General features: G+C 34.3%; 1 protein-coding gene across 2 annotated transcripts in view; it reads left to right on the top strand.

Annotated features, from left to right (window-relative positions):
• oxct1a (3-oxoacid CoA transferase 1a) overlaps positions 1-23,269 on the top strand; it is a 154,988-nt gene that overhangs the window by 94,585 nt on the left and 37,134 nt on the right. For both annotated transcript variants that reach the window (XM_056463412.1, XM_056463410.1), the window contains exons 10-13: positions 1,675-1,769; positions 7,855-7,903; positions 8,036-8,108; positions 16,224-16,299. In XM_056463412.1, coding sequence (XP_056319387.1) covers positions 1,675-1,769; positions 7,855-7,903; positions 8,036-8,108; positions 16,224-16,299 — 293 coding nt within the window. The remainder of the gene's footprint in view (positions 1-1,674; positions 1,770-7,854; positions 7,904-8,035; positions 8,109-16,223; positions 16,300-23,269) is intronic.

The raw sequence follows: 23,269 nt of genomic DNA, 5'->3' as shown, positions 1-23,269 counted from the left end.
AGAAAATCATTTTATGATGCTAGTCAGCCACAGTGTATCAACGGTCTTGATGTTTAGGCGCTTCTTTTCTGCACACAGGTTACTTTTTACAACTGCAGGTGCACAGAGCACACCGTCAAAATGCGAGGTGCAGCAGGCAAACGCTAGATGAACACAGGGCACATACTGTAAACAGAGTGCAAAATATTTATGCTAATTGAAAACCATTTTAATAAGGCACCTCCATCTTGTCACACAAAAACCCCATTCTGTGTGATCAGGGCCTGAACAGCCATTCATCACTTACAGGAAACATATCTGTACGCTCTCTTAAGATGCAGCCACAGTTGCCTTCAAACACACGGTGAGAGACAATAATCATCAAGGATAGAGCAGGTGATGTTTGGATGTCTAAAGTGTATATACAGTTGTAGTCAGAATTATTAGCCCCCCTGAATTATTAGCCCCGTTTCTTTTTTCCCCAATTTCTGTTAAACGAAGAGAAGATTTTTTTTTCAACATATTTCTAAACATAATAGTTTTAATAACTCATTTCTAATATCTGATTTATTTTATCTTTGCCATGATGACAGTAAATAATATTTAACTAGATATTTTAAAATATTAAATATCTAAAATATTAAATGGATATTAACCTAGGTAATTAGGCTAACTAGGCAGGTTAGGGTGATTAGGCAAGTTATTGTATAATGATGGTTTGTTCAGTAGACTATCGAAAAAATAAATATTTTAATAATTTTGACCTTAAAATGTCTCTTAATTTTAAACTGCTTTTATTCTAGCCGAAATGAAACAAACAAAAAAACATTATCAGACCTACTGTGAAAATTCCCTTGCTCTGTTAAACATAATATTAAAAAAAAAACAAAAAAACAAAAAACAAAGGGGGGCTAATAATTCTGACTTCAACTGTATATGCTCATACTGTAAATATGAACATTGCATACATGTAGTATAAGTTGTTCTTAATGTTTGTTTTTGTAAATCATAATTTATTCATGAAAATGTCCGTACACACATTTCACATTTAAATTTGTACGTACGGTCGGCGCCAATAGCCTAGTGGTTAAGTTCACCAACAAATAGCACCATAGTGCTCATGGCGACCCTGGTTCCATTCCCGGCTTGAGATCCTATGCCGATCCCTCCCCTCTCTCTGCTCCCAATACTTTCCTGTCAGTCCTCTACTATCCTATCTCAATAAAAGGTGAAAAAAAAAACATAAATTTGTGCGTACGCTTGTTTAAAAGAATAACACTGATTGTGAACTAAGACTGATTGAATTTTGAGTGAGATGCCAATAATCTAATCCAATTCAATGTTTTATGCTAAACTAAAATTGCTTCCATCAGACTCAGAGATCATCTGAATGGATTAAAAAATTGTAAAACTCGACTGTTTAACTCTAGGGGGCTTGTAAAATGAAACTATTTCCAATAAAGGAGGAGTGTTTAACTCTTGGTGACTTTAATTGAGAATTCTGTCATTAGATGTTCACCCATTATATCTCTACAAATTTTGGTGAATGCAAAAAAATGATGCAGTTAAAGTGAACTAATACTTACGTAAAATAATACTAACTTTATTTTACCACTTCATTGGAAGCAACAGTGTTGACTAGAAATGCATTTCCTGCATAGTTCTCATGATAATCCATTAATGCAACCTTTTTAGCAAACCTGGGCATCGGAATCCCCATGCTGGCCAGTAATTTCATCAAACCAGATATTACCGTCCACCTGCAGAGTGAAAATGGCATTTTGGGCCTGGTAAGCACTCCTTTCACATAATTGTATTGAATTGGCTAAATACAGTTACATAAGCAATGGAAAATCTGCTGTGATTTTGAGTTTTGAATACCTTACAAGCATGTTTATGTTAATGACAGAAAGATCACTCTTAAAGTTTGTATCTTCTTGTTTTGTAAAGTTTTATTTGACAAGCTAAAATTATAATGAAGTTAAATTATTGAGAGCTACGTTGTCGTTTAAAAGTTTGGGCTGAGTCATCCTTTTTCTTTTGAAAGAAATTCATTCTTTTATTGTGCGATGATGCATCAAACTGATAAAAATGACTGTAACTGCATTTATTATGTTGTATTTTTTTATTTTAAATGAATGCTGCTCTTTTGAACTTCCTATTCATCAGATAATCCTAAAAAAAAATCACGGTTTTCACAGAAATATCAAAGTGCTTTTGTTATGCTAGTTTAAGGTTTCCTAAAGGTCTCTTTCAACAAGATGCATTCATTTTCTGCTGATGTACATTTAAAATCACCTCATTTCTCAGAATTCTTGTTTGAAGATTCATTTTTTCTAAACCCCACTTTTCCACAAGCATTCTCTGCTGTGATCGATCAAATGGCCCAGTGCTTTGTGATTGGTCTACAGCAAAAATTGTGTATCAGAAACCAAACGCCAGTTACTATATTTGAATCTCAACAATCCTCAACAATTGTAAACACTGTAGAACAGTAATGATGGTATTGATTTAACTATATTAATTAGTGGCTGAGTCCAATAATAAAACATTGAAACTAGAAAAACTAGTTTATCAACCCAAACCTAAATTACAAGCATGACTTGGACAGATTGTTACTTAGTGGTGATTTTAGAGAATAATAAACAATAATAAAGGCTTCTTTAGGGATATATACAAATTACTGCTGAAAACGTCGAGGTTTTATTTAGTGATCATGCTCAGTGACTGAATTCTGTGATTTTTATTTATTTTTTGTTTATTTATTTTTCCTCATTTTTCTTAGGGCTGCACAATATATTGTTTCAGCATCGATATCACGATGTGTGTATCCACAATAGTCACATCGCAAAGATCTGCAATGCTGAGTTGACATTGCAGTGTCATTTTAACATTTACATATACAAAACAATAAAGCATGCGCTGTTTATTTAATTGTATCTTTGTTTTACTGCATTTAACCATGCTTGTAATTTGTTAATTGCAAATCTACATGATTCACTGCTCTCCAAAAGCATCCCAATCAACCTAATTTAATACATTTGTTTACACTTTAAGGACCAATTCTCACTATTAACTAGATTATTAGCATGCATGTTATTGAGATAGTGGCTGCTTATTAGTACTTATAAAGCACATTCTCTGTGTGATTTTATTCTACATCCCTAATCCTACCCATTACCTAAACTTCCTTAATAAGGAGCAAATTATGAGTTTATTGAAGCAAAAGTCATAATGCTTTGCTAAGGGTTAGAACTGAACTTTAAAATAAAGTGACCAAAAATTCTTTCCAAATAGTGCTATTCGATCATTTACTGGAATTGTCTTGATAGAGTATATCGCAATATATATCACAGAAAATAAAATCTTACTATGTCAGATTTTTCTAATATCATGCAGCCCTAATTTCTCTCATCATAAACGATAGATATATTGTAAGATTTATTTCACAGCCTCATTAATTATAACAGGATTTTTTTTCTAGAATAACTGATTTGTCAATAAATGCTTCTTCTTGGCATGAAGTTGAGCACACACACCAGCTAAAGTGTTTGAGGGTCAATATAGACATAGTTCACGGGAATTGATCAGTTACAGAAAATCTTTTTTTTTTCCTTTTATGAAACAATAGCTGTGTGCTTTGACCTTTTAAAATGTTGCAGACCTTTTCTCAAACAGTTATACATTACACACTGCATGGATAAATAATTAAAATAGCCTAATGATGTACTTTAAGATGAAAAAAAAATTGCACTGTTGATAATAATAGTACTGATGTATGCCCAAGAGATCACACAATATAACAACTATTCAAGGCAGCTGATTTAAAAGTTCTTATTTGCTTTTTATAGGAGCAATTTCACTGAGGTTGCCATGCTGTCAACATGCTAAAAATGTCTCTGAGAGGTTTAAAGATTCTTAAAATATATAATATATACATATGGTGGTGTGAAAAAGTGTTTGTTCCCTTACTGAATTTAAAATTTTCCCATGTTTGTCACACTTTAATGTTTTAGATCATCAAACAGATTTAAATATTAACAAAAAAAATTATAAGTCCAAGGCACTCGCACAGTGAAACATTAACAATAAAAAGCCTTTATTAACATAGCTATTCCATAAAACAGCAACAGGTTACCCTAATGCAGGGGTGTCAAACTCAGTTCCCGGAGGGCCTAGTCCTGAACAGTTTAGTTACCTTGCTTCAATACACTTACCTAAAGGTTTTAAACAAGCTTGAAGAAGTCAATTAGTTTGGTCAGGTGTGTTTAATTAGGGTTGGAACTAAACTGTGCTGAGCTGCGGCCCTCCAGGAACTGAGTTTGACTCCTGTGCCCTAATGAAGGCAAGTGCTGCCAAAACGCATAGGTGCTGTTCTATAGAACAGCCTTGTTAATAAAGACTTTTAAATTTTCCAATAAGCCTTGGACTTATGATTTCGTTGTTTATCTTTATGAATCGCTTACCCAAAGAGCACTAACATATTAATTACCCCTGTAGCCCTTTTGGTTTTATTTTAAATGTAAATATTAGTCAAGGATAACACAAGTACAGTCAAGGTTTTATTATTTAACATCTAACAATTTATTAACATCTCTGTTGACAAAATTTCTGTGAAGTAGCTTGAACAATCAAGTAATAAATAATGTAACTTCTTCAATTTTGGACTTTAAAAACAAACAGCACCTCAGCTTAAAACACCCGGCAGGTAATGCCAAGTTGACATATCTTACAGTTTGCTATAGCAATGTTGTTGTCATCAATTTTATAATACCTCCAGACTGCAGACATTCTTGAGCTTTCCACTTCAAGCTGTTTGTGTGTTCTACTTTGCCGGCATTTAACCAATTGCGTCTCTACAACAAAGTGATGTCATGCTGTATGCGTTGCTGTTTCTGTGTCAAGAAAGAGGTCCAACTCTGTGCCACCGCATGACTATAGATGTGTTAAAAAATAATGAGAATATATAAAATATACATATATATATTCGACTCCTGATCGGGAGGTAACGTCCGATTCCGATCGAATCTGAAACCACATAATCGGGCACGATTTCCAGTCATGTGATCGGATCTGGACACCCTTACAAAATATGAAACTACAAAGCCAAGTGTGAAAAAGGAGACTGTATAAATGGGGGCAGGAGCGTATCGTTTGGTAGCAAGCTCCGATTTTTTGTTTACAAATCATACACCATATTTTCTACTTTTTTGTTATTCAAACCTATTATATTTTTCTTCAGTGGTATTAACTTGGAGCCCAAGTTGTGAAACAATATAAAAAACCCTTTCAAGTATTTTACAGACATAATGTTTGGGAACACGTATAAAAATGCTATTTCAGGCATCATATTAGCTTTTCAGTGCACTAATATGTACATTTTGATTTCATCATGTGATTTTCAAAGGACAAACAGCATTTTCAGGGTATTTTAGGCCTGAAAAAGTCTTAAATCTACTAAAATATTGTCTTGTAGGTGTTAAATCATTTTGAACGGGTCTTAATTTTCTTTTTTTCCATGCAAAGTTATACTCAATTGGGCCAACACCCATCCAATCACTAACAATATATTTCAATAAAAGTTTTAAGAGACGTTTATGTATTAACTCTATTTACTTATTAATATGGTTTAATTATTTTCCTTACGAAAACATGTTTTTAATGTTTAAGTTTCTAACTTGGCCATTAAATAAATCTTTAGCATTTAGCCTTGTGTAAACCTGAAATTTTATTGATTATGGTCTTAAGATGGTCTTAAAAAGTCTTAAATTTGACTTGATAAAACCTGTAGAAACCCTGATTTTCTTTTTGTTTTAGTTATGAAATATTATAACATATTCACACCTCACATTGTAAATGTGTCTGTGATGCTGGATTGCCTACAACACAAGTGGGATAATTTTCACTGCTAAAAGTGTCTGGAACACAGCATTTAATCTCACATTCAGTACATGCTTAGTAAAGGAACAATGACATTTTTGTCACAGCTGAACACAACATCATATGGCACACTCAGAACCATTGCTTCAGTTGAGAATCACTCGTCCAACTCAGCCAGTGCCTCGATTGCTGTGTCAGTATTAGCAGCAGTAGAATAAATATTGGAAGAGCCACCGTTGGAGACCTCCACACTTTTATCTGTGGGTGTATTAAAAAACAATGAGTTTATCCAATTTTTTTCTGACTAATACTCTGGGAACAGAATAAGAAGAGAGTCCACTCACATTAGAGTTTTTGAAAAAAAACAAAAAACAATTACTTTGCTTTAATGTACATTTTAAAATAAGATAATGCAAAATAAACGAGACTATATGAAATATATATATTTTCTATCACTTTTTTTTGACACTTTTTAGGGTGGCATTGAATCTATTGGCAGTTAAATATATGGATGTTTTGTAAGCAGAAATTCATCATATTAAAATAAATTAGGAAAGATAGCGTGACACTGAATAGTGAAGTGAGGATTGCCATCACAATAATAAATAGCATTTTAATATAAATTGACTTCACAATCTTACTGTTTTTACTGTGTTTCTAAACAAATAAGCAAACTATCGGGAGCATTTCACAGCAATGTACATTTGTATTGCTTATGTAGTTTGCATTAAGAGACATGATCATTATTACTGTAGTTTAGTAATATTGCTATCATTATAAAAAAAATAAAAAAATAATCCTAAAAAACTTTTATCTGTTTAAATTGTATCTTTTGTCTAAGTAAAGCTAGAGTTATCCGTGGTGTCTTAAAGTCCTAAAATGTCTTAAATCTCAAAAATTAAATTTTAGGCCTTACTGAAAGATCTTAAATCTTTTTTAAACAGGTCTTAATTTTCCTTTGTTCATGTATTGCTGTGCTATTGCTATTGCTATGTATTCTATTAAACATCTTTTTTTTTTTGTATTCTATAGAATACAGAGGGGGAGCAGTACCCCAGTAGAGCTTTATGTCTTCCAATGCCCCTGATAGCTACCCAATCTAGCCAACACCCATCCAATAAATAATTGATAATTAAATAAATAATTGAGTGAAATTAAAATTTTATTTAAGAATGTACTTTTTAACTCTATTTACCGTATTTATTTAACTATTTTCCTTACAATTACTTTTGTTTAAAAGTGTTCCATGTATTTACTGCTGACCCGGTCAGACTGTTGTGCATACATTTAGTTTATTATAGATTTTAAAACCTTTAAAACATTTTTTTATTAATTTTTTTTATTTTTAAGAAAGGTTGTTGACAAAAAGTGTATGTATACGCCTAGAGCTTGCTCGTTTTGACAATATTTAAACTATTTTGCTCAGAATTAACTAAGATATTTAATTTTTTAATTATTCAATTATTACTACTGTCTTAATACATTTATTAAATTGTAAAAAAGTTTGATCGAGCAAATAAAAATCTTTTCCAACTGGGCCATTCGAAAAACTGCTTAGCGTTTAGCCCTTTATGAGTCTAAAATTTCATTCATAATGGTTAAAAGTCTTAAATTTAACTTGCTGAAACCCGCAAAAAATGTGGTTAAATGCTTATCTCTGTTTAACTAGAAATGTTATTTAATGTGGTCTTTTTTGCATTTATTTCCGTAATAAAAGAATAGTTCACACAAAAATGAAAATTGTCAGTTTACCCGTCCTCAAATTGATCCAAACCATTACGAATTTCTTCTGCTGAAAACAAAATAATATATTTTTATAAAACTACTCTGACTATATATAAACAATTGAAAGTAGCCATTGAGGACTTATGACTACTACTGACTACTTCTACTGTCATAAATTGTCTGGTAACAAGTGTTTTTGTATCTGTGTGTGGTCATCTGATGTTACATCCTAATATCATAAGCCATTAATTTTATTTTTTGCTAATTCAGGGTCCCTATCCAACAGAGGACGCGGTTGATGCGGATCTCATCAATGCCGGTAATAATTATCCCTCACTTTCATACTTGAAGACAGTTATGCAGCATTAGCATAAATTACTTTTTAATAACCTAATTTGTCCATTTAGAGCACTTAATGAAAGCTCTTCTCATTTCACTCTCCCCATTTCAGGTAAAGAAACTGTCACAATACTTCCTGGAGCCGCTTATTTTTCCAGCGACGAATCCTTTGCCATGATCAGAGGGTGAGGACAAATTGTACATTATTCCAGCATTTGTGTGACCAGCATAAATAAGTGCACTCAAACAGATTTTTTTCAGAAAAAAAAACACCCATCTTGCTTTTAAAATCATTTCTATGGGATCATAGAAAAATGGGATCCTATAAAAAATAAATATTTGCGCAAATCTGGTTTGTTGGTAGCAGTTTTCTTGAAGCGGTGTTCATAAGACTGTCATGAAACTTTTCATGATACATGGCATGATACATGTATTGTATCATTGTATATGAAGGTGATTTTATGCATACTTATGACTTAAGTGTCATTCGCTCAGTTTAGTTTCATATGAAAAGGTGACATTGTTTGAGATGTATTTATTATAACAACTTGACATTATCAAGACAGCATAATTTGTCATAAATCTGTCATAAACATGAATATCATTAGACCATTATAATTGTCATTATTTTTATAACATCATCATTAATATTTTTCATTACCTCAACTACAGTGGTATAAAGTTTGTCATTAAAAGGTCATAAAATATTAATGATGTTGTTCTAAAATAATTTTTATTGTCGGTTACGAAAGTCACTCCGCCAGATTATGCGATTTTTGTCTTGATAAAATCTTGACTTGTCATGCGTAACAAATATGCCAGACTACACGTTCCTTCATGATCAGTCATCCCGTGACATCTACGACGAGCGTTTTTTCGTATGTTAGTCTCAATAAACACTGATGCTTTTCGACAACTAGGCTACATTATTTAAGGGAATTCGTTATGACATTAATAGGATCAAACGTATATTTCCTTTTTGATATTAAGATATTTTCTTTGAAATCTAAATGTATATATTTTCTGCCATATTTTCACCTGAACTTACCATAAGTGAGATGGAGAAAATAAAAGCACATCAGCACCAAGGAAAAATCAGATGCTCAAGACAAAATAATGACATGATAAAAAAATAGCAAAGTTAGTGATAAAACAATAACAGTGAAGCATTAAGTAAATCCTTATTTTCCATGGAGCGAAACAAATCATCCTCCAGCACAGTTAATGGTGGACAAACAAAAACATAATTCATATATTTTTCTTGGAAAAAAAAAATCTTTTTGAAACAAATTTAGTTTAGTATAATTTGAATCTTAATTTTAATGTTTTTTTTTGTTGGCCAGTTATCTAATAGATAAATAAGTAGCATCAACAAAAAAACATCTAAGGTGAAGTGCTTCAAAACCAGTCCACTATGCTTCAGCGCCAAAGCACAAACTGGTTTGTTTAATAAAATAAAATATAGCTTAAACAAAATTAAAGTGAAATATTCCCAGTTTCAGAGAAACTTTTATTAAACTGTTTTCATTTTTTATTACAAAATAATCCACTGCTAGTGAGTTTCAATTTAATTAGTTTATTCAAGTAACTTAAATAAGCAAGGCTTTGTATTGGCAGCACTGACATCCAGATTACCTCGGAAGAACGAACTCGGTTGGAAGGCAGAGAGAAAAAATTAAACATGCTAGACTTTCTGCGATGGTGTTTTGTATCTTGTGTCACGATGCCCATTTGTCATTTGACAAAATCATCTAACCAGGGCTTTACGCGCGCACGCGCACACACACACACACACACACACACACACACACACACACACACACACACACACACACACACACACACACACACACACACACACACACACACAGCTGCAGATAATTTACATAGATTACACGTACTATTTAAACACCACTCATACACTCATCCGTGACTGAGTCTTGTTTAGCAGTTGCTGCATTTCTAAGCATTTCCATTGTTTTTGCCCTCCTGTGTTTTGATCTTTGGGACTATTTAAATTGTTTTGATGCTTTGCCGCCTGACTTAGCAACAGATGTGTAAATGAGAGGTGTATTTATGGTCCAAGTAATTAATGATAATGTCAGCTGTGTGTGAAATCAGGGTGAACTTGAAACAGGTGTGTGGATGCAAGGTTTGATGGGATATGTAGTTTGGAAGGATATGGGGGCAAATCCGCTGGCGATCACAACAGTATTTGTTTATATAAAGTGGTCATAACAAACACATCTCAAACAATGTCATTTTTGCATTAAACATGCAGATCACAAAAAAATGACAGTTGAAAATACTAAATTTAAAATACAATTTTAAAAATATATAGTTGATATTCAAAAGAATAAATAAATATACGTTTTTCAAGGGGCGTGCTCCTTTATTTTGGGCACTGTAAACCATAAATAAAGTTTTGTAACCATTCCCTTAAATCATTTTTCCACAAGTTGACTATTTTCTCTAGCTAAGTACTTTGACTCCAATGCTGACACTTGTGGGTGGAACTTAGACATTCGGATTATAAATGTGACTTTTTTGTGTCAAGATAAGCACAGTGGCTGATTTTGGGGGGTATAAGGACTTGGTTTGCAGCGTGTAGAGGCTTATGTTAATGGTGAACGTGGAGGCAGAATATGCAGCGAGTCGGCTGTGATGCTGAATGCGCCTCAGGCCACGTTGGCTGACATTTTCAGCTCTGTCAAAACAGGTGGCTAGTTTAATTGGATGCTTCTTGTACTGCTCAGTAGGGTGAGACGGCCGGAACGGAGGTGCTTTGTCTCTGCCGGGACTGTTCTGGCCTTCATGGAGAGACCGTGCGGTGCTGTCGATAAAGCAATTGACTCTTGCCGGTCTTAAGTGTGGCAGTGTGTAATTGTGAATTCTGTGTGTGTGAATATCAATTTCCTGACAACATCATTATAAGTGTTGTTCTCTCTGACACAAAGGGGGCCAAAGAAGCTACTGGAGTATGAGATTGGATAAAATGATTTTTTTCATTATTTAATTTAATTTCAAGTATGTGATTATATGGGTCAAAAGTATTGATTTTTCTTTTATGCCAAAAATCATTACAATATTTTGTAAAGATCATGCTCCATGAGGATATTCTGTAAATTTCCAACTGTAAATATATCAAAAGTTCATTCTTGTTTAGCAATGTGCATTTCTAAGCACTTCATTTAATTACTTTCTGGTGATTTTTCTTAATATTTAGATTTTTTTTGCACCCTCAGATTTTAGATTTTCAAAAAGATCCAAATATTCGTCTATATTAACAAACCATACCTAAAAATCTACATCTTTTCAGCTTTCAGAACATGCAAAAATCTCAATTTGGAAGAGTAAATAAATGACTGGTTTGCTCCAGGGTTGGCGGTTCATTCTGCTGTGGCGACCCCTGATTAATAAAAGGATTAAACTGAAAAAAAAATGAATGAATGAATGGTTCAGGGTTACATATTTAAACAAATATTAATATTAAATAAATAATCATTTCTTTCTTTCTTTCTTTATTTATTTTATTCATTTATTTTAGAATAATAATCGCAAGTAGGGGCCCGACGGTGACTCAGTGGTTAGCACTCAAAAGGAAAAGGTTGCTTCTTTGAGTCTGGACCAGGAGGCATTTCTGTGTGGAGTTTGTATGTTCTCCCAGTGTTCACGTAGGTTTCAGAGTGACTAACCCAAAGGAAAATGAATGATTGAATGAATGAATAATCACAAGTAATGTGTTATTTTTTTATGTGCACTCAAAAAGTAACGTTTGCTGTTTGTTCAAACTAATTATTTAAAATAAGCTCAAACAACACAATTCTTGAGGATTTTTTTGGGACAGCTTAATTGTTTTATGTTCAATCCACTTAAAATTAAAAGTTACCTTAATTCCTTCATGATGTCCAAACACAAATCGATTGTGTGGAACCCAGCATTTTTCATAGCGTGGCACAAAAAGATATTAAAACTAAAATGTATTAATGCCACAGCAATCAAAAGTGAGAAAGGAAGTATATGGCCTTGCCTTGAATGAGTTCAGCACATCTGTGTTAACAGGACATCACTATTCTCTCTCTCTCTCTCTCTCTCTCTCTCTCTCTCTCTCTCTCTCTCTCTCTCTCTCTCTCTCTCTTTGTTGTGATCTTGATCTGCTCTTCTTGTGCAGTGTTGAACCGATTGTCCATTGAGAGTTTCCACATTTATCTCTCGCATTGTGCATTTGTCTTTTGGCCTTTACCTGACAACGGGCTCTTGGAGAGTTCCAGTCACTTCATATGGGCTCTTATAAAGTCTTATAAAGTCAGTGAAAACTGGAACTGGCGGCCAGTTAAACAGGATTTGTCCAATAATTCAGACAAAATTACAAATAAAACCCAAATAGCATCTTTATTCAACAACTTGTATAAGCAGAGGAAGTCTGGTGTATATGTTAACAGCTAGACATGCATACGGTGCACAGTGCTCTCATGAATGAACAGTTTGAACTGATGCTGAAGAGTAGTAGTAGTAGTTAAATAAAGTTATTAGTTTGTGCGCAAAATTATTCTTGTAGCTTTACAAAATTACTATTGAGCCATTGATGACCCACTGTTCTGATAATGTTCTTGTTGCATTTCTGGACTTTGAATGTTTCAAGTCAGAGACCTCTCAGTTTTTATCACAGGTGAACAAAGGTCTTGTGGGTTTTGAACAACATTAGGTTAAGTTATTAATGACTAAATTCAATTTTTTTGGTGAACTATCCATTTCAGAAATGTAATGAGTTGTGTAGATTAGCACTAGATTAGCACAACCAAGAAGGTCGGATAGTGTTCTCTAATTTTAATCATTGTATTTTCTTTAAATATCTCATTTAAAGGTCGTGTGAAGTGCTTTGAAATTTACATTTTTTTATTCTGGGTTTGATCTCAACTGAAACATGAAGACATAAAGACTTTCTTAAAAAATCTTTTCGTTTTTATCACAGCTCTGCCAGTGAGAGTGGTTGAGATCAAGCGCATCAAATGAAAAGCAAGTGAGAAGCGTTTTGAAGGGGGTGGGACACGACTGATGCTAGAGAGCATCTGATTGGTCAGAAGATTTGACGAGAAACTGAAGAATGAATTGATGTCAAAAAAATTGTTTATCCATTATATGCGGAAGTGACAAACTGCAAGCTTTAGATGTTTATATCTTCTGAATAAAAATGTTGTCACTGTTTTGGAGCACACTAGCTTATAAATATTCCTAAAACTAACATACTGATACTAACTAAAACTAACATCAGTGTGAATAACATCAGAGTCAGAAACCAACGAATGTTTTAACAACTTTAATAATAAATAAACAAGAAAACAAACGTGCGACAGCAGTCCCTCATGGACAACTGCCACCTAAACAAAAACCAAAACCAAACTTTAAGTCTCCCAGGCCTGGTCCTCTTTCATCTTTCTCTGTTATTACTCCTCCTTCTGAAGCACCTTTGTGAGACTTGAGACCGGTGTGGTGCACCATTAAAATCTGTGCTCCCCTAAGACTGAAGCAATTTATTCTGCACAAAAAAAGGACTGGACATACTTTATCCAGATTATTAACAGTTATTTGCCACAAAACATAAATTGCTCTGACTGCTCTGAGTTTATTAATTCTTTAATTAATGGCAAAGCTGACAGAAACAAAAACAGCTGATAGGAGCACACACTAACCTACGAATTAATAGATCACAAGAAGGCACCAAACACTCGAAATCAAGTGAGACAGACAAGATTCAAAGATGGTATTCGAAGTATCCAGAGGAGCCTGTGTTATTAGTTTTTAGTGGTTGTTATCTAATTAAATAGCTTAGAATGTTGTGACTGACCAATCAGAATCAGGTATTCCAGATAGCCGTGTAATAATAAAATAAAATATGCATTGTTTACATGTTCAATCAATCCAGCAATCTGTTTTATTGCAGTAAGACATTTAAATTAGTCTTTAAGGATGCTGCTATTTGCATAGCTGTATGTTAGGCATTAGTCGCATGTTGTCTAGAAAACTCCCCGTCAATGTTTTATGAGCCTTATCGATTTTTCCACAGGCCGCTGACGCTGCCTTCCCACAGGCCCCAGCATTATTTTTGTGTTCAGCGTCTGCGGTCGTATATTTAGGACTTAATTGTCTAGTGCAATAGGGAGCGCAGCGAATGGTCATGGGGTCTTTGCTGTACCGGCTCAAGGGGAGTCATGACAGCACATACATTAAGAATAGAGGCTTTCCACCCACTTACAGTCTGCCTGTAGATTCATGAATAAGACTGTCTGACAATTCAGCGATTTAGTGCTGCACTATTTCAAGTCAATAAGCTCTACTTGTCTGCACCCAGGACCTTACAACTAAAATTATTTTTTTATGGTTTGTAAGGATACAGAGAGGTTTTTTTTTCTTTCCTTTTTTTTGATGACCATTTAGATTTGACAAATCCTTAAAAAAACAACATGATCTCATATTAATAGTGGCTTTTTTGTCGATTTCTGTTTGTTTGCAGACAAGATTACAATATCAAACCCAAGTTCAGTTCTACATATAATTCAATCATATTAATTGGTGAGGCTAAACATAAGACTTGGTTAAGCGAGTAAATTGTTAGGTTAAGTGTCATTTTTTTTTTATATGTAAAACTTGCTTTTGCCACATTATAGTAATACTACTACTACTACTACTACTACTACTACTACTAATAATAATAATAATAAAGTTAATGGAATCTTTTTATTTCTTGTGTTACTGAGAAAAAAGTCAGAACTGAGAGATTTAAACTAATAGTTTGTAAAATAAAAACTGAATTTTGGGGGGAAAAAATTAATCGAGAGATTACACTCAGAATTGTGAGATGAACTTCCTGCAGTGCTGAAAAAATTCTGAATTTAAAAGTATAAATTTCACTGTATGTCACAAAGTCAATGTAATTGCGTTACTTATGTTACAAATATAGTTTTTGGGAGAAAAAAAATGCTTCTTTTAAATCATGTTTTCTGCTGCAACGTCACTTAATAAGTATGTGCTTTTAAATTGCTGGAGAATGCGAGATGAAATTGTTGTAAAAGTGTAAAAACTAAAATATTTCTGTGAAGTGCTTTCCATGTTCAGTCTCTAAAGAACTTTCAACTGCTTTTAACTCGACCAGCAACTTATAGAAAATAGAAAGCATTCTATGACAATACTCGTCACCACCACAGTGGTCCAACGCTTGAATTTTTGTGCAGGATCGGGAGTGAAGGTATCTTCTGAATGTGAGGAGAAGCGTAGCTGCTTACGGGGCCCTTCACATATTGTGCCTTTTGCATGTGCGTGCATATTGGGAGTGCATATTGCACACACTCACATTTCCCAGTCGCATCCAGTTGAAACCCACGAGTCACGTGACAAGAACCGACCAATCCAGCTTTATACTTTGGAATATACACATTTAGGTAGATTAATTACCTCAGACAAACACAGAACACACAAACACTGCAGTGCTTTTTCATACTATAGATGTCAATGGTTCCAGGTATCCAATTTTCTTCTTAATGTCGTCTTTTGTGTAAAAAAAAAAAAAACACAAACAGGATTGGAAAAAGTGAACTATGAGAGAATTTTAAGTATTTGGGCGAACTCTTTATGTATTTTAAACATGTCAAGCTGCGGTGATCAACCCATTGTAAAGTTTTTCAGTAAATATTAAACAACTGAAAGAGCTGCAGTTAATTTTGTATTTTTATAGGTATATTTTATGTTTTAAAAGTAACTTCAAAATAAAGTAATTAGTAATCGGATTACTTTTTACATGAAGTAATTAGTAATGTAATTAGATTATAAAATAATCAGTATAATCAGTAATTTGTATTCTTTTACTTTTTTAAAGTAACTGATTATCAGTCATTTTGATTGATGTAAATTGAGATGACTTCAAAGGTTAATTTGATTCAACTCAAAAATGTAAATCAGCAAGAATTTTTTTGTTCAAATTTGAGTCGGAAATAAGAAAAAAAAGTAAACTCCAACGTGTGAGATATAAATTTTAATTTGTGAGCTAAACTTGCACTTCTGAGAAAAATTTGTTTTGAAAAATATAATAAAAATAAAAATAAATATATCATTTTTGCAAAATATGAAGTAAAAAATCAAATAGTGAAATGTAAAGTCAAAATTGCAACACAAATTCACAATTGTGGGTTCTAAACTTGTAGTTCTGAAGGCAAAAAAGGCAAAATTGCGAGAATTGTGAAATATAAGCACACCATTGTGAGATGGTAACTAAGTCTTTATTTATTGTTTTTTTTTTTTTCCTCTAGGGGTCATATCAACTTGACCATGTTAGGAGCCATGCAAGTATCCAAGTATGGAGATTTGGCCAACTGGATGATTCCGGCAAGTGCATAATTTTAATTAAATAAGTGAATTTTTTCACTTATTTAATTTCATAATTAAATAAGTGAATTTTCTTCACTTATTTATTCAGTATCTGAAACCAACATTGACCACGCAGAGTGTAGATAAAACAGGATTTAACTTGCTTAAGTCCAGCCATTTTTTGATGAATTTTGCTATACTGCTTGGCTTTTTGCTTGTGTAGTGTTTTAATTGCTTATAGTTCTCAAAAATAAAAAAAGGAGTGTGTAAGGGGAAAAACACTCATTCATGTTTACCGCTGAATCAAACCGAACTTTGTGAACACCATAGCACAACTTTTTGACTTCTTTCCATAATTTCCATCAGTATGCATTTTCCACCCTTCTGAAATTAACTGGAGAGATTTTCTTTTGTTTTATGTAAATCGCGAGCAGCTAATGACAGAACTCACAGCATGAAATCAGAAGTCATTTATGTGGAAGATGGTGTTCTCTGAGGAACTCAAATTCAGATATATGGACTCATTTTACGGCTGCGTCCGTCTCCTTTCAAGCATACAAAAGAAGTTGTCACTCAGGTGGCAGGTAGCAGTTGTTCTGTAAGAAATCGTGATGTATCATTATAGTGCACGCTGTAGGGCATTTTTTTCCAAATATAAGCTTGAAGAAATGCTCTCAACTGGCTAGATCCAGATTTAGCATTGGACTGTCTGTCTGTCTGTCTGTCTGAGAAATTATCTCCCACGTGGCACAGATCGGATATAGTACATGTAAGCTGGAAAAAATCCCATGGGTTCCGATTTACTCAAATCAGATTCAGGCCTTGTTCATATGTGGAAATTTATCCGATATGATTCAGATCTGTGCCCTCGTGTCTGTAGTGTAAGCAGGTAGATCGAATTTTCGCCTGACAATGCGAGTTGCGCGTCACTAAAAACTGTAGCAAATGATGTCAACTCTGATGCTTTCATTTCAGAACGGACATCAGCAGATTTACAAACCTTAAATCTCATATACTAGAACAAAAAAAGCTTTTATATTGTCATGTAGCACAAGTTTTTAAGCATGTTAGCATGAGTGAGAAAGAGAGAGAGAGCGCAACGTCTGCCACAAAAACAATATAAACTAAAACTGTTGCATTCATCACACGCTTAAATCATACCATGGAAATGACATTAACATGCCTACTGGTTTAAAAAAGCCTAGATTAAAAGAACTTTTCTGCCATAAACTATAGTAAAACAACTTGTCAAAAAGAATTTTAATAAATGAAACCCTGCGAACAGATTAAATACAGGAATGGAGAAAAGAGAGTTCTTTAATAATCAGCTGTTAGTCAGCTGTCACTCTTTTTTTCCTAGGCATTGCGTCTTTGCTATGTCCAGTGTAAATGCAGACAATCGGATACGAGTCATGTTTAAAAGATGATGTAAGTCGTTAAAAAAAATTAGATGTAGGCACAAAATCGGATTTGACCATCAAGATGTACAGTGTAAATGCAGCCTTAGTCTCAATCCAATTCAGAAAAAAACGGCAGAATAACTTTATATCTGATTTATTGTTTTGCAATATTAATATTTGTATAGGAAATGTGTGTATGTGTGTGTGCTTGAACTTTGTAACGACATTGTGTTTGACTCATCGAAAGGCTTGAATTAACTCCACAACAAATACATCAAATAATCATTGGGAAAGTTCTTACTGTTGTGTTTCTCACAAACGTTACGTGAGATCTGCTTCCTTCATGTCTGTCACTGTGCTGTTTATCTGACGCAGCCGAGGAGATTGAGGCACACTCTGACAGGAACGGTGGGCAGGGAGAACCAGCATTAAAGGCACAGGCCACAGTAACAGCTACATTGTGTTCAAAGCAGAAAATTACAATCTTCTAAAAGCTATAATAAATAATATGATGGGTGTTTTGAGCTGAAACTTTACAGACACATTCTGGAGACACAAAAGTGGCCTTGAAATCTTGAAAAAGGTATAAAATAGGTGCCCATTATTTATTTTTATCTCCCATTTTATTTCTTTCATTTTCCTCTACTCTGCGACCCAAGCTGAACTGCTCACTTTGGGTCGCGACTAATAGAAACACGCTCTCAGCCACCGCCATCCACAAATGCGCAGTGAACTAACATGAACTCAGCGATTTCATTTCTATTCTTAGTGTACTTGCGTTCGCATTGTTCAGTCTAAGTCGCCCAAGCATGATCTGCCTGACAGTTTTACCCTTCTGTTGTCCTAAACCCAAAGTCATCGCCGCCTCCCAGTTTCACGAAAGGTTTTCCAAGGCTTAATAAGAGTCAGTTTGGGCTGTGTGTGTGTTTTTTTTTTTTTTTTTTTTTTTTTGGAGCCATTCTTGTCGCCTGTGGCGCCTGGTCTTGCTGTCGATACCCAGCTGTCCTGAATGCAGACACCTCTGCTGGGTTATTTATAGTCCTCCAGGGCCCTCGTCCTGTCACTGACTGATGCCTCGCAGCCTCCTGCTCCTCTGCACGTCTTGCTTATCGAGTTTGGTTGAAGGTTATTTCTTGCAAACTGGCACACATGGACCATGAGCTGCACTCTGCTTTCAGTGGGCTTTTTTCACCCCCCCCCCCCTGTCTCTTTTTTATGTCCCTTGCTTATTTTCCAAGTCTCCTCGGTTGCACTTTGATAAGGGCAAAATGTGCTGTGTACACTGAAATGCAGAGGAAAGACTTGGGAAGGATGCGGTGCTTAATATGTCTGAGATGGTGAGGATATGGATTGGTGAGCGGATAATTTTTAAATGAATGCGTTTGTCAGAGGGTTATATTGAAAGTGACAACATTTAGAGCGCTCGCTTTATCATACTGTGTCTTGCTTGAGAATCAAACACCTTTACGTATTGTGCTGGATACCTTCATTTAATACCCTTATTAAATAAAGAAACAGGATCCTCTCTTCAATATATTTCTTAGATAGAGGTTTGTTTAGGACCTTCTTTTCTATTTTATATTACCAACGATCGATCAGATAATATTTTCCCCTCTCTCTCTCGGTTTAAAACTGATGGGAAAGCGCTGTTAACAAATATTTTTCCTCCACACCCCATAAGATGGAACAGTGCATCGGATTACAGCAGCTGGATTTGTCCAAAAAAGCACAGTACTTTTTGTCGTTGGGTCTGTTTTAGTTCGAATTGTGTCATCGACACACGAACCTTTAAGCTTTTTAACCTCTTCAATATACAGTATTCAAGCCTATGAATACAGGTGTGCCTTTAATGTTTTAAGCTATCAATGTTTCGATATACTTACTGTAAGTATATCAAAAGTTTGATATACTCAATATCTCAAAGGTTAATACAGAGAAGAAAACCCTTTTTGTTCTGAGTAAATACACAGCAAAGCAATAATCAATGTTTGAAATGTTTGAGTATATCTCAAAAAATGCTTATACAGAGAAGAAATCTTTTTTGTTCTCTAGAGCTTAGTAATTTCGCTCTAGTGTGACACACTTTATTAAAGAAACATCGCAAAGCATTTCTACTATTACATCAGCATTTGGGCAGTCTTTCAGGGGTCTTCCGCTGAAGATAACGCTCCCAGGCTTTCGGTTGTATTAGTTTGTTAGAATTGTCATCTGGACCATTTCTTTCTTTATTGTCAGCAAAAAAACTGACCCATTCCAGTATGTTAAACCAACCAGACACCACAATATTAATAATTATTTGTGTAGTTTTTAGGTTTAGGTGTTTGGTATGATTTGGGGGATGTAGAATAAGAGCATAAAAAATGTATAAGAAAGAATAGTCAGCCAATATAATAATCATTAATAGTGAGAACGGGCCTTTAAAATAAAGTGTTACTGCATAGAGACTTTTTTTACTGTTTACTGTTTTATAATTTATTTTTGTATATTTGTATATATGTATTTTTATCCAAATGTATTTAATGATGTTATTTGGTATATATTATATGTACTATTTATTTATTTATTTATACATTTTATACACAAGGCTTTGTAATATTTAGATATTTATTATGTATATTTAGATATGGATAATATTTTATAGAATTCGATAATATTTACGTTTAATTATCTCATAGTTTAGACTTAGACCTCTTTTTGTGTTTCAGGCCTTAAAAAAAACTACAATTGTTACAAATGCTACATGCTAAAAACATTATTTAATTATTTAGAGGGCTTGTTATTGTATGCTGTTACGTTATGTATTCCAGTATATTTGAAAAAAATATTTTATTGATATTAAATTTAAGATGTATAAATAATTACAAATCGTTAAGTAAATTTACATTTTATTTAATTTAATTTTTTTACTTTCATTTATTTTAATTAATTTTTTTTTAAGTAAATTTAATTTTTATTTTATTTTATATTATATTTTATTTTAGTTTGATTTAATTTAATTTAATTTAATTAAAAAAAGTTATTTTATTTTATTTTATTTTTAGGCTTGTTGTGATTTCCAGCGCTTTTTTTTTTTTTAATCTCAAGCTTTCTCACTTTCACCCACATACTGAAAAAAGCACCTGCCTACCCATTACACATTATAAACAAAGTGTCTGAGAACAAGGACGCATTTGTACACAATCCTTGTACACAAGGTATTGATCAGAACTTGCATAACCTTTACCGAAAAGGTCATTTTGCACCCTTTTTGCACTTTCATATACATTTATCTGACTCCCTTTTGATCTGAAAAATAAATAAGTACTTGAGAAAAACACTCAACCATTAGTAACATCAAGGTCATGGATTATTCTCGTTGGAAACATTCAATGTAAATACTGTATAACACACATTTAAATACAACACATCAGACTTTTATGAAGAGTTCAGATGCAAAAACCTCCAAGTGCTGTCTGAAATCTTAGCTTTCTATGCTTATGTTCAGTTATTTAACTTTAAAGGCAATGAAAAGAGCATATTCTTTGCCATAAAAGGTGAAATTACTGAATCTACACATTAGAGCCTGAGAAAAAAGTGCTAATTTTAGAAGAAAAATCCCCTTAGATGAACTCTTAGTGTTCTTTATGAATATTCCCGTCCTCATCAACGCATGTTTAGGTCAGTAGCTGTCTATGGGGACATCAAGGGAACATTATCAAACATCAATTGGTTTTGCATGCAGGGCTACAGAGTGTGTCGTTCTAAGCTGTCTTTAGCCTTTAAACTCTTAATGAATCAGACAAGCCTGGCAGACTAATTACAATAATCCCTCCAATTACTGTGGGCTCCCCGGCCACCTCTCAAGACTAAAGAGACAACAGACTGTGTAATGTAGTAGCCGGAGGGCCTGGAGCTGCAAGACTCATATTATCAAGAGAGGAACGGGGACATTACAAAACCCGTCCTCTTCCATCTGCTGCCATTTCAGCGTCCTAAACCATGATGAAGACTTGCTGTGTCACATAGTCATCTTGTCTTTCATTTGCGGCCAGTACTAATATAAAGAGTGTCAGGGTGTGCCAGGTTGGAGTATGAGGTATTAGTTAGAAAATTTATTGACTGTCACTTTTCAGACCGTTAGTCGACAGATCTTCGGTAAATAGAACAGGTGTTGGGATGGCGACAGGTGTGAAGGTTAATGTTTCATTTAAAGGTTGCTGGAATCAAAGTCTCTTTCAAGTAGAAGTCTGTTCACTCAGAGCTCATATTTGCAATTTGTCTGGCCAGTTATTTCAGATATCATAGACCGAGTCCTGTCTACCTTGGAACTAACTGTCAAATTTTTAATTAATAATTATAATAAAATAAAAGGAATTTGAAGCCAGAGTCTGTGGAGTAGTAAGGAATATTTTGTGTAAGATGCTATTGAATAATATACAGTTCATCTGGAATGTATTCATAGCTCTTAACTTTTTCCACATTTTTTTTATGTTACAGCCTTATTCCAAAATGCATTAAATTAATTTATTTCCTTAAAATTCTACACACAATACCCAATAATGACAATGTGAAAAAAGATTTTTTTAAATTGTTGCAAATTTATTAAAAATGAAAAACCTGAAAAATTACATGTACATAAGTATTCACAGCCTTTGCTCAATACTTTGTTGATGCACCTTAATTCAGCAATTACAGCCTCAAGTCATTTAGAATATGATGCCATAAGCTTGGCACACCTGTCTTTGGGAATTTTTGCCCATTCCTCTTTGCAGTACCTCTCAAGCTCTATCAGGTTAAATGGGAAGCGATTGTACAGCCATCTTCAGATCTGTCCAAAGATGTTCAATAGGATTTAGGTCTGGGCTCTGGCTGGGCCACTGAAGGACATTCACCGAGTTAATGTGAAGCCCCTCTATTGATATTTTGGCGGTATGCTTTGGGTCATTTTCCTTCTGGAAGATGAACCGTCGCCCCAGTCTGAGGTCAAGAGCACTCTGAAGCAGGTTTTCATTCAGGATGTCTCTGTACATTGCTGCATTCATCTTTCCCTCTATCCTGACTAGTCTTCCAGTTCCTGCTGCTGAAAATCATCCCCACAGCATGATGCTGCCACCACCATGCTTCACTGTAGGGATGGTATTAGCCTGGTGATGAGCGGTGCCTGGTTTTCTCCAAACGTAACGCCTGGCATTCACTCCAAAGAGTTCAACTTGTTTCTTATGGTCTGTGAGTCCTTCAGATGCCTTTTGGCAAATTCCAGGCTGGCTTCCGTCTGGCCACTCTACAATACAGGTCTGAATGGTGGATTGCTGCACAGATGGTTGTCCTTCTGTTAGGTTCTCCTCTCTCCACAGAAGAATGCTGGAGCTCAGACAGAGTGATCACCTCCCTGACTAAGGCCCTTCTCTAGGAAGAGTCCTGGTGGTTCTAAATCTTCCACTTACAGATGAAGGAGGCCACTGTGCTCACTGTAACTTTCAGAGCAGCAGAAATTTTTCTGTAACCTTTTCCAGCCTTGTGCCTCGATACAATCCTATCTCTGAGGTCTACAGACAATTCCTTTGTCTTCATGCTTGGTTTGTGCTTTGACATGCACTGTACACTCTGGG

The sequence above is a fragment of the Danio aesculapii genome, chromosome 8 (genome assembly GCF_903798145.1).
Source record: "Danio aesculapii chromosome 8, fDanAes4.1, whole genome shotgun sequence".
In the NCBI taxonomy this organism is placed as follows: Eukaryota; Metazoa; Chordata; class Actinopteri; order Cypriniformes; family Danionidae; genus Danio; species Danio aesculapii.
The sequence above is the reverse complement of the archived record's forward strand: the minus strand, read 5'-3'. Positions and strand labels throughout refer to the sequence as shown.